General features: G+C 31.1%; 1 protein-coding gene across 1 annotated transcript in view; it reads left to right on the top strand.

The window, feature by feature from the left end:
- Positions 1–16,386, top strand: part of LOC145259931 (matrilin-1-like) — a 29,022-nt gene extending 12,636 nt beyond the window's left edge. Inside the window, exons 4-7 of the mRNA XM_080117891.1 lie at positions 66–504; positions 3,027–3,158; positions 6,332–6,928; positions 15,453–16,386. Of these exons, the coding sequence (XP_079974017.1) occupies positions 66–504; positions 3,027–3,158; positions 6,332–6,928; positions 15,453–16,033 (1,749 nt within the window). The 3' untranslated portion in view covers positions 16,034–16,386. The remainder of the gene's footprint in view (positions 1–65; positions 505–3,026; positions 3,159–6,331; positions 6,929–15,452) is intronic.
- The last annotated feature ends 2,168 nt before the right edge of the window (positions 16,387–18,554 follow it).

The raw sequence follows: 18,554 nt of genomic DNA, 5'->3' as shown, positions 1-18,554 counted from the left end.
CCTTGCCGTGCCTTGCCGTGCCTTAATTTGTTGTACGTAAATAAAATTTCTTTTTTATTTTATAGACTAGACTGGGAGTGATGTCCTTCAGCAACTGGGCTCAAATCGAAATCGACCTCTATGACTCCACAGACAAAGCCGAGCTGAAAAGAAAGATCAGCAGCATCAGACAGCTCAACGGAGATACCAACACAGCCGACGCCCTGCATATTTTAAGAAATGAGGCATTTAAGACGGACCGAGGAGCGAGATCTTGGGTCAGACATATTGGTATTATCCTCACGGATGGCGAGTCTCAAACCCCAAAAGAAACCCAGATCGAGGCCGAAGCTTGCAAAAATGCAAATGTGTCACTTTTTGCAATCGGAATTGGAAACCATGTTAGTGTCCGTGAACTCCGAGGAATCGCCAGCCACCCCAAAAACGAATATTTTATGCACACTTCGAATTACAACGCTCTTGCTCGTATACGATCCGATATTCTGAAGAAGACTTGTAAAGTGGGTAGGTTCAATTTCACACGCTATGGCACTTAATGTTTGTACGTACATTATCACCTTTCACACACATTTAGTTGACATTTACTCCTGACCTGAAATGGAACACGTATATCAAATCCATTGTCAAGGTCGCTGGAAAAATGGTGGGAGCCTTCAATTGCTCCAGTAGATATCTCCCTCCTGACGCAATTCTCTACCTATATAAAAGCCAGGTACGGCCAATGATGGAGAACTGTTGCCACATTTGAGTAGGAGCTGCTAGAAGCAGCTTATCCTGCCTTGACAGAGTTCAAAATAGACTTCGTAGCTTAGTGGGGGGGGGGCCCTTTTCTCTTCCCTGTAACCTCTTTCTCACAGAAGAGACGTTGCGAGCCTGTCTCTGCTTTATCGTTAGTATCATGGCAAGTGCTCATCTATGGTCCTCCCCACCCCCGCCAAACTTTCACAGAAAACACTCGTCTGGCCCAAACCACTATCAATAATTTCCCACACTCTGTACCTAGACCTAAATGCAGATTCCACAAACAAAGCTTCTTTCTTAGAACTATACTATCTTCCGATTGCCTGCTTTCGAGCTGACTACAATCTGATTGTTTTCAAGTCCAATGTAAACAAGTTCTTGGTGTGCGTCCTTTAAAATACAAAAACCGGATCACTGCTCGACATTCAACAGGCTCCATTTCACACCTGACTCAGTTCAAACACCTGTAAAACAGAAACCACAATTATTTCAGAGCTGTAATTTGCCACATAACCCGTAGTGATATAAATCATTGCACATGCAAAATTTCAGCTAGATCAGACAACTGGGAGCGGGTCAGGGGTATTACTTATTGCACGCCCCTTGTATGTATATATATATATATATATATATATATATATATATATATATATATATATATATATATATATATAAAGTGACCTTGTCTGTGTGTGTGCAGAACCTTTCTACTAAACTCCTCTCTGAATTTTTGGCCGACAGACATGAAACTTGATAGGTAGAGAATTTCGATCTGTGGAACAATTTCGTTTTTGTTTTTAGTCTAAAAAGCATTTGCTAAGGGGTCAAAATTGAGCAAAAAAAAAAAAAAGTTGAGATTGGCAGAGTAAGTCAAATAAACCATTACTCCTGCTGTTACTTTTGCGCGTGTGAAAAATTAAACATTCATAACTCAGAGTCGCTTAATTTTCAACCTTTAATATCCATGTGTTGGTAGCTGGAACGGTATCGATGCCGGAGAGATAAATGACGACTAAACGTTCTAGCGGGTTGTATCGGAGTCATATATTTTTTTAAATAACTTTTGAAATATATATATAAATAATAATCAATAGAGAATTAGTTCTATAATAATAAAAAAGAAATCTGCATGAATTAAAATATATTACCTACACGTATTATACGACCAGGGAACACTGGGCGGTCTGCTAGTACACACACACACACACACACACACACACACACACACACACACACACACACACACACACACACACACATCAAAAAGGAAAAACTCTTTAAAAAATCATGAAAATATTCACCGAATAGACTCAACTGCTTCCACCCATCAAATGAATTTAACTCTAACCGATTGAACCCTTGACCTGCCAAACTCTAGACACCAAGTCTCGTATTGGCAGTTCTCTCAAAAACACAATCGGTGCTAGCAGAAATAAAATGAAATTCTATAAACTTTTAACTCACAAAACATTATAAAAAATATTTGAAGAGAGCTAAACAATGCGTGAAACGCGTTATAAAAATATTAAAAAATGATAAAAGTTTGAAAAATCTACAATTGTTGATGGCTACACTCTTTTTATACACACACACACACACACACACACACACACACACACACACACACACACACATATATGTACATATATATTGGTTTACTGTTTTGGGAAAGAATTCCATCAAAGTGCTCGATTACAAAGAAAAAGAACTTAATATTTATTTAAAACTGTACAGAAGGTCAGAAAAAACATTGGTACCGTCGGTTTCAAGCCTAACATAAGGAAGACTAGTTAATGGTAAATAATGTTAGGCTTTCGTCAGCCATATTGTTTTCTGTTTATCTTTCTAGACAAACTGATAACAATAATATATAAAGAGAAAATTAAAAGGCTGACGAGAGCCTAACATTATTTACCATTAATTGGTCTTCCTTATTGAAACTTGAAACCGACGGTACCAATTTTTTTCGGACCTTCTGTACAGTTATATATATATATATATATATATATATATATATATATATATCCTTGTCTGTTTAATCTTCCTCTAGGGTAATCAGATCTAAGCCCGACTTGAAGGCTTACATTGCACATTCACCGTATCATTTCTCTTCATGCAACGCATGTCCTCAACCCTTATTGGCTTGGTTTCACTTCCATACGCTAATGTGATTATAAGTTTGCATACGAAATAAATAAATAAAGGTATATACTTTGTCTTTTTCCAATCACTCAATTGGGAATTTTATTTTAAAGGCCAACGTTTTTTTTTGTTTGTTTTTTCAGTCGTTCCTACGTCAACAACGATCCAAACCAGTCCATCTCGTCCGACAACGACAGTGACACCATCGACTCGTTCGACAACAACTGTGATACCATCAACCACCACGACCATCGAAATCCCCCTTCAAGATAAAGGTAAGATTATTATTATTTGTACTAATTAGGAGATCACACGCAGGTCATCATCAGAGATTAATCCCTAATAACAACCGGTGGTGTTACCTGGAGTCTGGATGACAATAAGTCAACCGAGATTTACAGTATGCTCCGCGTCTTCTGATAACCTTTGCAAATGACATTGCGTTATTGTAACAGCCGCTTGTTAACGATTTCTCGCTGGCAACGACAATTGGTCATCACTTGGATTTGAGTGACAGTAATCCTATCTAAGATTCCAGTCCTCTTCGCATTCTGTCAGTGGAGGTCTGATTAGTGCTCTACCTCCTCGATCTTTCCATCCTCCTTGACCATTCACCGGTATTTTGTGTGATACCAGCTGAGACAGATGCATTTGTTATGTTTGACTCATTTATTATTTATTTTTATTATTATTATTATTTATAATATAAAATTCTTCTTCTTCTTATTATTATTATTATTATTATCATTATTAATATTTTTATTATTATTATTATTATTATTATTTATAATATAAAATTCTTCTTCTTCTTCTTATTATTATTATTATTATCATTATTAATATTTTTATTATCATTATTATTTTTGTTATCGTTAATTATATTATTATCATTATTATTATTTTTATTATTATTATTATTATTATTTTATTATCATTATTAATATTTTTATTATCATTATTATTTTTGTTATTATTATTATTAATATTATTATTATTATTATTATTATTTGTATTATTATTTTGTTATTATTATTATTATTTTTATTATTATTTTATTATCATTATTATTTTGTTGTTATTATTATTATTTTTGTTGTTGTTATTATTATTATTATTATTATTATATTTGTTGTTATTATTGTCATTATCATTATTATTATTATTTTTATCATCATTATTATTTTTTATAATTATTATTATTATCATTATTTTTATTATCATTATTATTATTATCATTATCATTATAATTACTATTATTATTATTATTATTATTATTATCATTATTTTTATTATCATTGTTATTATTAGTTTTATTATTTTTATCATTATTATTATTATTATTATTATTATTCATTATCATTAAATTATTTTTAAGATCATTATAATAATTAATTTATAAATTATTATATTAAATTATAATAAAATTAAAAATTAAATTAAATTATAATTTATAAATTAATCATATAATTATCATTATTATCATGATTATTATCATTAGCATTTTAATAATAATAATAATAATAATAATAATAATAATAATAATAATAATAATTATTATTATTATTATTATTATCATCATTATTATTATTTTATTGCTATTTTTATTGTCATTATTATTATTAATATTTTTATTGTCTTTATTATCATTATTAATATTATCGTTATCATTATCGTTATCGTTATCATTATTATTATTATTATTTTTTTTATTGTCATTATTATTATTATTATTATTATTATTTTTATAATTATTATCATTATTATTATTATTATTATTATTATTATTATTATTATTATTATTATTATTATTATTATTATTGCATATTCTCAAACAAGTTATTAACAGGAATCGCACAATAATATCGCACACTGTTCTCTGATCTCTGAATGACAAGAAATTTTAGAAGATTTCCAGAACTTACCATTCTTTCAGACACTTTGTCAAATCACTTCTCGTTCTCACAACAGCCATTTATCCCTGATAGCGACCATTGGTTTCTCTGGAACCTGACTTGGAATAAGCTTTCTCAGAATAGCAGTTATCCTCATACTTTTCTACTGGTGATTGCGCTTTCTTTCCACGGTCTTTCCATCCTCCTTAACCTTTCATGCCCCTTTTCCGTGGCACCAGCTGATGCTTGTAACAATAGTTTTTTTTTTTTTTCGTAATCGTGAAGGCGGTGGAGGGGGGCAGCAGATGATATTGTTTCTCTGATAGTTTTATTCTTTTAGTTTTATGTTTCGACAGTATTACTTTATTTTGTTTCACACCTTTTCACTCCAAACAGGCGTATTGCCGCTTAGATGTGATGCGCTATTTATTGGGAGCATGTATACAGGCCACTATGTCGCAAGTTGAGTGGTAAGATGTCTGTTCACGTTACAATTAAACTTCTGCATGTCAGTACAGTCAGGGAAGTAAAAAAAAAAAAACCAGGAAGAGAATTTCAAAGTTTAGCGGTCCAAGAAAGGAAACTATCAGAATAGAAGGTGTTCAAACAGCTAGTTTATCAACAAATGGTCGAACTCATTCGACCATATGAGTTGGTTTCTGCACTCAATGATTTTTTTTGAGTAGTTCAGCTGTTTTCAACGTTGCGGTGCTTTAAACAGTATCTATTTTCCCTTTGAATTCAAGTCACTTTTCAAGGTTTTTTTTGAAACTGTTCTAAGTGCTCCTATTATTATTATTGATATTGCTGTCATTTTCTTCAAGTTCCGTATTCCTTTCATCTCTCTGGCTAGTTTTGTGCATTTGCTTAGCTTTACTACCTCATTGACCATCACCATGTGAAATGCTGGGACGTGGAAATCTATAATTTGGCAGATTTTTATGTTCTTGTCGACTATTATCACACAGTTTCCTTGCAAGGATAAGTTTGTCAATTTGTACCATCATATTAAAGAGGATTTTATGATTTTCATTTTTCATTACTGTTTTCAGGTTATGTCTGTTCCACTTGTCTGCATGTTCAAGTTCAGACGTTTGCATAGTTCTCAGTGAACTGCCTCCCTCGCAAATATGTGTGTTTTTGTATTTCTTTTTGCGTAGTCTGTTGCATTCACTTATCATATGATTTATAGTTTCGTCTCTTAGTCCACAGAGTTTATATTTACTCTTTTTCTGAATTTAACTCATCTTAGCTTTTATATAGTTTGTTCTGATTGTATTGTTTTGTGCGGTTGTAAGTAGATATTTCGTTTCTCTGTTCAAATATCCTTTTTGTAAACAAGTCTATATGTTATCGCATATTTTTTTTTTTGCCGTTCATGTAGCTGCCGTTTTCTCATTTTACTTTTATAATCGTTTGTTTTTACATTGTATTGCATTTTGTATTTTTCATTTTGCTGGTGCTTTATAATTTGAAACAGTAATTAACCTAGATGATGATGATGATGATGATGATGATGATGATTTATCTCATTTTATGTCTATTTAATCTTTTAGCCTGCAGAAACAAAGTAGCGGATATCTATTTCCTCTTGGATTCATCGTCAAGCATTCGGATAGACGAGTTTCAGAAACAGGTGAACGTCATCGAAGATATTGTCGCAAAGTTCGATATCGGCCCTTCAAAGGTGCGAGTCGGGGTGTCTGTCTTCAGTCATGAATACTACTCAAAACTGCGCTTCAATGATGCGACCACCAAGGAAGACATCCTCAAGGTCATTGGCAATATCAAGTACCTTGGCGGGGGTACCAAGATTGGCAAAGCCCTTCACGAGATGAGGACTGATGAATTCAATGACCAATCGCTGCGGGATGGAGTGGACAAGATCATTGTTTTGTTTACAGATGGGAGGACGTCTGATCAAGAGCAAGCCTCCTCCGAGGCAAAGCAGTTGAAAGAATCTGGCGTGAAACTGTTCGTGATTGGGATCGGACCGTTTATTGACCAGATAGAACTGGAAGACATTGCAAGCCGGCCGTCTGAAGACTTTGTCTACACTTTTGAAACGTTTGATGAATTGTTGCGAAACAGTGGACTGCTCTCCAAAAAGACTTGCACTGTCAAAGACCAAATACTTGTACGGGAGCAGGAAGGTATGTTGGTTAATTATTGTCCCTTCATTTACTTAGTGTATATATATATATATATATATATATATATATATATATATATATAGAGAGAGAGAGAGAGAGAGATTAGACTTTTTGTCCATGAAAAATGTACTCAGTCATGGATATGTAAGCGACTACATGAAAGTTAACTAATTTGCATATTCTTTTGAAAAACGAGTGTTAATTACTTATTCATTTATTTAGGGTTTCTTATTAGATGACAGGTTTAATTTCACTATTACGCTGAATTCTATTTATGCATAGTTTCTACATTCTGAATAATTACGTAGAATTTAAGATGAAAACGTTCTAGCACACAGAAATATTTATATATATAATAGCAGGGACACCTAACGTTGCCAGAGTATGAATGACAATCAACGAGTGTTCCACCCTCCCATATTTTCATTGTCATCGAAATCAGTAAAATTGCCAATTTTTCAATCCCCCTGGCAGTTTCTTAGTCCACAATAGATTGTAGTCAACATTGCACAATAGAGAATCTACATTAGATTTTATGAAATTATTTTCATAAAATCGTTTCAATTAAAAGTTAAAATACAAATATCAAGAATCATCATCTAATTGTGCTCTGAACAGAAAGATTCATTGTCAGTGCGCCTCTGTCATATCAAAGAACCTACAGTTGATTTTATATGCCAAGCCTTTCTGCTTGTGCGGTAATAAAACTTCTCAAATGCACTTGTGATGTTAGGCTGTATAAGGTGTTAACTTTAGTCAAAATCGCCTGTTCCTTTTTTATCGGATTTTTTCAATTCTTATAATTAAGATGCTTCTTGAAGACATTTCGATACAAAATCTATCTAAAACACAGTTGGGCATATAAAGTACATTTGTTAAAAAAATTGTCCCAGCTGTTTCGGAGTCCACAAGGAAGTCACACACACAGGCACACACAAATGTTCATTATATATATATATATATATATATATATATACACTAACTATATATATATATACGCTAACTATATATATATATATATATATATATATATATACATAATTTTGTCAGTGTGTATGAAAAGTGTCTACCAAACTCCTCTCTGAATATTTGGTCTACAGAGTTGAAATTTGATAAAAAATGTTTGAACTTGTAGCACACTTTCGACTTAGTTTTTGGCCGGCAGAACTTGCTGCTAAGGGGTCAAAATCGAAAACGAAACAGTAAGCTAGCTAGATAGATAGATATCTAAGTGACTTTGTCAAAAGGGTTAAGTCGAATAAAACATTACTCCCACTGTTAATTTTGCGCATGCATAAAATTAAGCATTCATAGCTCAAAATCGCTTAACATTTAACAATCTGCAGCTATCTATTAGTAGCTCAGACGGCTGGAATGATTATTAACGGCTGGGGTGCTAACGTTCTGGTTTCAATTCTAACTGATGGTAATCACGTCATATTTTATTGTAACTTTCGAAATCATTGCTATATATTTGATAATAATCAATAGAGAACTGGATCCGTAATAAGAATCTGCAGGAATTAAAATATAATATTTATGCGTATTTTACAACCTTGCAACGCCGGCTAGCCTGCTAGTATATAAAAATTAGGTACGTTCAAAATGAATGCCGATGCTTAAAATGTATAAACATTTTGACCCCTCCTTTTACTGAAAAATTCACCAAAAATCAGAAAATTAATTAATTTTAATGAAATTTTTAGTATTTATCAAATAATGATCACGGAATATATGAAATGCATTATTTTGTTTAAAAAAAAAACATCTTTACTAAAGTCATGGTTTTCAGTCATAAAAAAAATGCATGAATTCATTTTTTTTTTTTTTTTAAATGAAAATAAAGCATCGTAAATTGTAACAATTAAAAAGAATATTTTTTTTAGGAACATTACGAAAAAAGCCCCTTAAGTCCGTATTAATGAATTCGGTGTAAATCTAAGAAAAATGAATTTCTCCAACTACTAGTATTGAATTAAACATTGTTTATTTTCACACAAAAACATTATAATTGAAAAAAATATTTCTACTTTTTATTAACTTACATGTTTCGCATAATTTTTATATGTAAGATTTTAATATTTTCCTTGCTTGAATGAATGTGAAACTTTCGGCATAGCATAATTTTTATATAATTTTGTAAAATAAAAAAAAAAATTATTTAAAAGCAGGAACACAGAAAAATAATTAAATTAAAAAATGGTAAAAATTATTCAAACTTCTACAAGAGGAATGTACGCATACACCGCTGGAGTGGTGGGGGGAGAAAAGAAAAGAAAACCAGCACTCCGTACCTCCCTCCAGCTACTTGACGTCATTTTTAGACAGCCTTTTGATTTTCTGGGAGATTCGAACCCCGTTACAAAGCTGCCCTTTACTTAGTAGGCTAGCATCTTTTCTTCAGTCTACAGACAATTAAAACATTAATACTATAAATACCATATCGGCGGGCATTCACACTAAACTGTCAGTGAGAGTATTCAACACTCAGAAGTCAGAATGTTGCATTTACGCTAAAGTTGATCGCATTTTCGTAATTCCTTAAAGAGGGCGTAACTTTAACTTCTCAATTGGGCTTTTAACAATTATTTTTATACCCACAGAAACTAATGTTTCATGCTTACACAACCAGCAGTGTAAGGGATGATAATTACTGCTGGTCGGTTAGAACCCAGTCAGAACACCACCCATGATTTCGTAGGCTATATGAATAATACTATACACAATCCCATTATTATCAATCATTAAGTATTTTCTTCTATTTACTTTAATATCATTTTCTCAAAATCACATGAACTTATCAAGTATTTTTTATATAAAGAAATTTAATTTTAAACAATTTCAAGCGATTAATGTGAAATCGGTAGCATTACAAAGCTGATCTCGCAAGTTTGAATTATTGGGAAGTTGTTTGCCCTTGTTTTTCTTTAACGGCAATGATGCGAGGCAATCCCTGTTTTGATTACTGATGAAATTTTATTTTCTTAGTTAAAAACAAACTATTTGATCAATTTACGTAATTTTTGGAATATGAAAACTTCGTTCTGTGACGAAATATTCGTTTTGTGACCAGAAAGATTTTTCTGTATTTTTGTTTTTTCATTAAGGTTGAATGTACTTGCACCTAAATAAGTTATTAATTTTATATTTTACTTAATAATAAATTTAATATTTAATTTTAAATAATTTTTATTAGAAAATATTCTGTACTTGAATTTTGCGTGTTTAAAGTTTTTATGTGTTCCTTCGTGGTTCACCTTTTTTTTTTTAAGTTGGTCCTTTTGTCTCCTCTAAATTTCTCATTGTTCCTATAAAAGGTGGAGGCATCTTACCCTCATTGACCTGAATGTTTGGAAAAAATAAAAATGTAAAAAGTTACCCCCCTTGAAGTTCAAATGCAAATGTTGATAAGAAGTAATCTCCCCTGATCTTACAAGTTTTGGTCTTCGTTGTAAGAAACTATCTCCCTTAAAGCTAAATTAATAAATACAATTTCTCAAACTTACATGATTAATAGGTAGGGCAAAATGAATGTATAAACATTTTGACCCCTCCCTTTACTTAAAAATTCACCAAAAATCAGAAAATTAACCAATTTTAATGAAAATTTAAGTATTTATCAAATAATGATCGCAGAATATAATGAACGAATTATTTTTATTTAAATCTTAGTGGAAATGTATTTTTTTCATTAAACAAAAATATCTTTACTAAAGTTATGGTTTTCAGCAGTAAATAAAATACGCAAGAATTTATTTTTGCTTTTTTTTATATAAATAAAGCAACAATAAATTGTAACAATAAAATTTTTTTTTACAGGAACATTACGAAAAAAGCCCCTAAAGTCCGTATTAATTAATTCGATATAACTCGAAGAAAAAAATAATTGCTCGAACTACCGATATTACCATTGAATTAAGCATTATTTATTTAATATTTTCACACACAAAATAAATATAATAGCAAAAATATTTCTACTTTTTTTTTAAATTACAGGTTTCGCATAATTTTTATATGCAAGATTTTAATAATTTCCTTGCTCGCAAGAATGTGAAACTTCGGCGTAACATAATTTTTTATATAATATTGAACAATAATTAAAAAAAAATTAATTTAAAACAGGAACATAAAAAATAATTAAATTAAAATGTGATAAAAACTGATACAAACGTTCAGAATAGGAATGTATGGATGCACGTCTAGGAGGGGGGGGGGAGAAACCTGACACCCCTACTCCCTTTCACTATCATGACTTCATTTTGAAACAGCGTTTCGATTGGCTGAAATTTTGTGCCTCCTTATAAGCGTGTTTACATTTTTTTTTAGTTTGTTGCGTTTTTGGCGAACGGTAAATTACTTGCTTTTTGAGGGTTAATTAAGTTTTTTTTAGTTTTTTTTTTTTTTTTTTTTGCACAGACAAAGTGTTTTTTTTTTTTTTTTTTTTTTTTTTTTTAAATCTAATTCAATATCTTAGAACTTTACTAATTATCTTTGAAATAGACCCAGAAAACTAATATTTATCTTTTAAAGGATTTTTACGATGAATTTATTTAATTTCAAAATTTAGCCGAATTGTATAGCTCGCCGTGAAAACATTTTCATAACTTTTTTTTTTTCACGTGTACAAATATTTTTTCTTTATGAAATTAAGTTTAGTCTTTAATTTTTCAAATAAAATCAAAAAGTAGTCGGAAACCGACAAAAACAAATTATGATAAATCGGCTTTCAAAACTAGGTTCCCCTATTTTTACCCGCCCATTTTTGCCCGTACCTAATGATTAATAGATGTAATTATATTTATAATTTGATTAAAAAAAAAAAAGGAACTATACAGACATCACATACTGTTAAATATGATCATGAACAGACCTAATTAGAGCGATTAAATGTCTTTTGTAGCAGGGTTACTTAATCAATTATATATATATATATTGTAGTTTAATTCAAGCATTATATAAAATAAATTTATAAAATCAACAGTAGGTTCTCTACAGTGCCATATAAACTACAATGTATTGTGAACAATGACACTGTGGAGAGATGTGTGAAGTTTCCTCCCGGTACACCACAGTGGGTCCCAACTAGAACAGGCAATCTATTGATTTGATTGAAAAATGGACGATTTCACCGATTTTGATGACAATAAAATATAAGAAGGTAAAACATTCGTTGACTCTCGTTCAATCCGGGGCAATATCGAGTCTCCCTACTATATATATATATATATATATATATATATAATCGAAATGAGTCCTTTTTTTCTTTGTCTTATTGCTCTGAATTTTGTAAAACTTTGAATTCTTGTCTTTAAAAACAAATTTATATGGTCGCGACACTGGACATGTTTCGAACAAATGGTCAGTTAATAACAGAAGTTCACGTCAGACGACTTAATAAATGGTTCCTTTCCATAGAAGAAATCAGTCCTTATTTTTTTTGTCACATTTTAATTTCTCGTTGTTCAATTTCTGGCTGGTAGAGTCGTCTTACCCTCCTGTACCTTAATTGAGTAGAAAAAATAAAAATGTTACTTCCATTGACTTGAAGAAGTTCAAATGCAAATGTTGATAAGAAGTTATCTCCCCTGATCTTTGCAAGTTCTGGTCTTCGTTTTAAGGAGTTACCTCCCTTGAGGCTTAACCAGTCCTCAAATCTTTTGTTCGAGAACTGGTTTCTTCTGTGGAAAGCAACCATTAATTAAGTCGTCTGACGAAGACTTCTGTTTTTAACTGATCATTTGTCCGAAACATTAGCACGTCCTATGTCACGACCATGTAAATTAGTTTATATTAATGAACATATATGTTGCTCTTCTTTTATATATATATATATATATATATATATATATATATATATATATATATATATATATATATATAAGAAGAGCAACATATATATATGTGAATGAATTAAATTATTTACGAAAGTGCATTTTTACCTAAATGCGAGTTGAGAATAATTTTCCCTTTTAACCTATTTAGTACTCCCACATGGGGAGCGGTATATATATATATATATATATATATATATATATATATATATATATATATATATATATATATATATATATATATATATATATATTATTTTTAAAATATAATTATCCACTGACACGTGTTTCGTCGTCTACGACTCATCAGAGTGGTTGAATCTAGCGAGATTCGAAATCGGGACCCCACAGTAATGAGCCTACACTCTTTACTGCTGACCCATCTCGCACGACCGTCTGGATATATCGCGATTTACTTAGATGTTTGTTTTGGTTTTAGCGATATGTTTTGAATGAATTCAATTATTTACGAAAGTGCATTTTTTACCTAAATGTGAGTTGGGAATAATTTTCCCTTTTAACCAATTTGGTACCCCCACATGGGGAGCGGTATATATATTATTTTTAAAAATCTTCTGCAAAATCTCGAGTCTGTAGACTGAACATTGACAGATTAGTTTGAGAATGTACACAGACAGACACAGGCACACAGACACACACACATATACACAAGCACACACACGCATACAATTTCACTTATATATATATATATATATATATATATATATATATATATATATATATATATATATATATATATATATATATACATACTAGCAAAAGTACCCGTCGTTGACTGGGTTCAAAAACAGCCTACAGAAAATGGACTCTGGTTTATGAAAGTATGATAGGTTATGCAAAGGAAGGGTTGTAATGAGATATTTCGAAGTAGGGGGTATCAAAACCAAAGCAAAATATGATGAAAGTAAAAATAAAATAGATAAACACCATTATTTTATATGCCATACCTGTTCACGCTGAAACACTTATCACAATATTCTGTGGATCTATATTAAAAAACCTTATTAAACTTTGTGACATATTTCCATTCTATGGAGGTCAGGTGCGAACGAACACCCCATAATTTTATAATACCATATTTTTTTAAAACTGAAACATAATTATCAAAGTGTACTTACGCAGATAGATATGAATAGTCTTTATAAAAGTTTGTGCCTATTTCCATTCTATGGAGTCAAAGCGCGAACGCAGACCCCACAATTTTATTATACCATCCCTATTTAAGCTAAAGCATGCTTATCAAAGTATTTTTATGTACATCTATATCAAAAATACTTGTAAACTTTTTTTTTTTTAATTTGTGTAGAACCAACCACACTTTTTGATATTACTGCTAATCTTTGTCGGTGCAGATGGCTACCACAAGACAGAGTATACAGTAAACCGCAGGTTTTTACATTAGAGTTTCCGTCTCCTAGATACATGTCTTAACAAAAACAGGGGGTTCATTTGTCCCAGTGAAGTAATGCGCCCCCAGATACCAACCTTGAAATTTCTACGATTCGACGCGATGCATATAGTGCCTAGCCTTCCGAAATGGTCACCCATCTAGTACTAGCCAGCTCATCGTTGCTTAACTACGATGATCTGGCGAAAACCAGTGTGTAAACGTGATTGTGCCATATATATATATATATATATATATATATATATATATATATATATATATATATATATATATATATATATATATATATATATATATATATATATATATATATATATATATATATTTGTTTACTATAATAATTATTAAATACCTACAGACACTAGTGTTTCATCCTTTCGGGAATCTTCAGTGCAGGGTGTCACGATTAATACCAGTCGAACGATTCGAATCCCGCATCACGAGACATCTCTGGCTCGATATAGCGAAGACCTATTCCATTCGGCTACCATTAACCGCGTGAAATAACGTCGAATTTAAACATTTTAATTTTAAATGTTCATTACGCCAATATATATATATATATATATATATATATATATATATATATATATATATATATATATATATATATATATAGACTAGCAGAGAAACTTGATGTTGCCCGGAACTGAATGATGATCAACGAATATTTCACACTCCCATATTTTTATTTTCATCGAAATCTGTGAAATCGCTCGGGAGGAAGCTTCACATGCCTCCATGCAGTAACTTAGTCCTAAGTATATGTTATTCTACATTGCACTCTAGAGAACCTACTGTTTTTTTTATAGACACGCTATCAACCAACTTACTCACAGTAGAATTTTCACGGCCTGTTGTTCTATCATTGTTGCTAAGCGACAACATCGAAAAAATCGCTTTACCGATGATAGATTAATTAAAGTTACGGTTTTGATTATCGATTATCGGTAATTATCGTGGATATTCTGAGACAAAATTTAACTAAGATCACATCCCGACTAATACAATAAAGTTTTGTAAATTTTAAAGAAAATCTGTTCAGCCGTTTCGGAGTCTATAAGGAACGAAGTCACACACAGATAAAGTTGCATACATATATATATATATATATATATATATATATATATATATATAGAGAGAGAGAGAGAGAGAGAGAGAGAGAAAGAGAGAGATGCCCATTTTTTTCTTTTGTATATAAATAACAGCTAAAATATACACAGGTATCTAACATAAGTATTTCTTTCATTTCTTTTAATTCCAGTGTGCAACGCCACTCAAATGACAGACGTGATGTTTATGGTGAGCGACAACCATTTTGGAAAAGAGAAGACTGATCGAATTTTGAAGGCGTCGGCTGAGGTAATCCGCCGTACTGGAAGTCGCGGCGCATTTCGATTTGGCACCCTCTTCGAGGAATGTCTACCAAAGGAAGGCGTGAAAATCGGGTCGGTTATGGAGGAGAGGCAGCTCGTGAACGATATTGTCAGTTTCCGACTCGGTTCCTTGTCGTCGCTGGTCCGCCAGCTGAGGATTGAGAAGTTCTCGCCGTCCATGTACGTGCGCAAGGTCGGTTTGCTTTTCTTGGACAAAACCATCGAACTGGATGACCCTCAGATACAAATGGAGGTTAAACGTGCACTTTTCAAAGAGATCCACATCTACGCCATCATCGTTGGCGATGGAGTTAATATCGCTAAAGTCGTGCAAAACATTGCCCCGAAAGAACGAATCATTTTTATCGAGTCATATGACAAAATTGTGTCGTCTCTGCCCTTCCGTTTCACGAATATACTATGTACAACAGAGAGTACCACTTACGGACCGATACCTGGTCTATCATGAAACGTAAAAATATACTAAAACTATTGTTCATTGCTTCGGACATTTTTAGATGTGGATTGGTAATTTTTGGATTATTTGGATTTTCGGACGACAATTCTTGATTATGATATTCCTAATGTTTCGACCGATGCAACCACCGACCTTCTCCAAGTGAATTTTTCCATTGATTAAATAAAGGGTTCAGTCCGGAATTTATTCAATAGATTCATAATTCAAATTTGAAACAAATATGATTATAAAATTGAAATGCAATAGTTCAATTTTATACACTTGAAAAAAGTCAATACCAAACATTGGATTCGTTACTGTCCTCCTATTTTAGACAATCGTTTTCAACTACCAATTGAATAAAACAGAATTAATAGTTTGCTCAAGTGAAAAAAAAAAAAAGTTGGTTCACCATACGACTACCATCATATCCAAAGGTTGTGAGTTCAATCCCAAGTAATGGAAAAAATTACTGATACACGAACGATGTTTTATATATATATATATATATATATATATATATATATATATATATATATATAATGTTTGTGTACATTTGTTCTTTTGTTGTGTGTCCAAAAATATACAATAAAAGCACAAAAAACAGTAACAATATATAAAATAATAACAATACAAAAAATAAATATATAAAATAGTAATAATATAAAAAAATAAATATATAAAATAGATACAGGCGTTGGACATTAAATGAAAGTGGTTTAATTCCATAGACTAAATATTGGGTTCAGTTCAAAATTGCAAGAACGTAATTGGCTTCAACAGACTGGAACATGAAGAAGCTAGGCGAGTACATCGTCCGAAATGTTATGAATAGAACACAGGTCAAAATGCAAGGAAAAGTACGGGATGTGTAAACAATTGATGAGTTAATTTTATAATATTTTCTCCATGTTTTCCAACCTAAAATTACAGACAAGAAAAAGAAAGCATTTATTTATGCTTTCATGAAGTTAAACACATTAAAAATAAAAATGAGTAAAAATATATAATAGTCGATAATTCGAAAATAATAAATTATCAAAAATAAAATGATATTAATATAAAAATTAAATTTAACACTCATAAAATTTTAAACACATTAAATTTTATACAACTTTAAATTTTATACATATTAAATTTCACACACATTAAATTTGTTACACATTAAATTTCACACACATTAAATTTGTTACACATTAAATTTGTTACACATTAAATTTGTTACACGTTAAATTTCATATACGTAAATTTTACACACGTTTAATTTTATACACATTAAATTTTATACACGTTAAATTTTATACACGTTAAATTTTAAACACATTAAATTTATACATGTTAAATTTTATACACATTAAATTTTATACACATTAAATTTTACACACCTTAAATTTTATACACATTAAATTTTATACACGTTAAATTTTATACACATTAAATTTTATACACATTAAATTTATACACGTTAAATTTTATACACGTTAAATTTTATACGCATTAAATTTTATACGCATTAAATTTATACACATTAAATTTTATACACATTAAATTTTATACACATTAAATTTTATACACATTAAATTTATACACGTTAAAATTTATACACGTTAAATTTTATACGCATTAAATTTTATAAACGTTAAATAGTTAATGACAACATTAACGTCATTGCTGTCCTATTCTGAACAATCGTTTTCAAGTACCAATTATTAACAACAAAAGTTTGTGGATATATCCGGAATATTTTTTGCATGGAAGTTACCGCTTATCAATGCCTGAAGGCCACTCAAGGATAAGGGTCAATGGTGTCAGGTGAGACAACATCAGTGATGATCGGTGATGGTGGGAATTGGATAAGTTAGGGAGTTTCAGCTGATGTCCTACTAGCTTGACAGGCCAAGAGCAGGCTCGAAATATTCCCTCAAATAATAAGGATGGAAAAGTCCCCGTAGAGTCAAGTAGAGCCGGAGAACACGGCATTGGTTGACATAGATGGTTGAGGAAGTCTTACGTGAGGGACTAACATTCCACTTGCCTCCATGGCGATCAGTTAGACTTTGAATCTGTTGAGAATATCAGCGTTTTCTGTACAGATTCCCGAGTTAGACTAATAGGTTTTCACATTAAAAATGATACAACTGAAAAGGTCGGAGGTTACATCAACCGAAACTCTGTGAAATATAAAAAATAAAAATCAAGACGTGAATTGCAATCCAAATAATACATATCTTTTTTTTTACTTTATTGAATATATTTTTGTTTTGTCTTGTTTTTCGCACCTAAAATCATGTCTCAGTGTTTTTTATTACGGATTTATTTTTTTGAAAAAAAAAAAAAAAAAAGCAAAAGTGTAAAAACAGAAATGCCTTGAATAAATTATATTTTTTATAAAAATTCATTATTTGTATTTTTCATTGCTAAAAAATTATTCGGTTGACTTTATTTTACACCTTAGTGTGTGTCTGAAACGATTGTCGCACCCCAGTTATCATCACACAAATAGACACACAAAAATGCACACACACAAATGCAC

This window comes from Euprymna scolopes, chromosome 35 (assembly GCF_053919585.1).
Source record: "Euprymna scolopes isolate OS-2025 chromosome 35, ASM5391958v1, whole genome shotgun sequence".
Classification (NCBI taxonomy): Eukaryota; Metazoa; Mollusca; class Cephalopoda; order Sepiida; family Sepiolidae; genus Euprymna; species Euprymna scolopes.
Note: the sequence above shows the minus strand (reverse complement) of the source record. Positions and strands in the feature narration are given on the sequence as shown.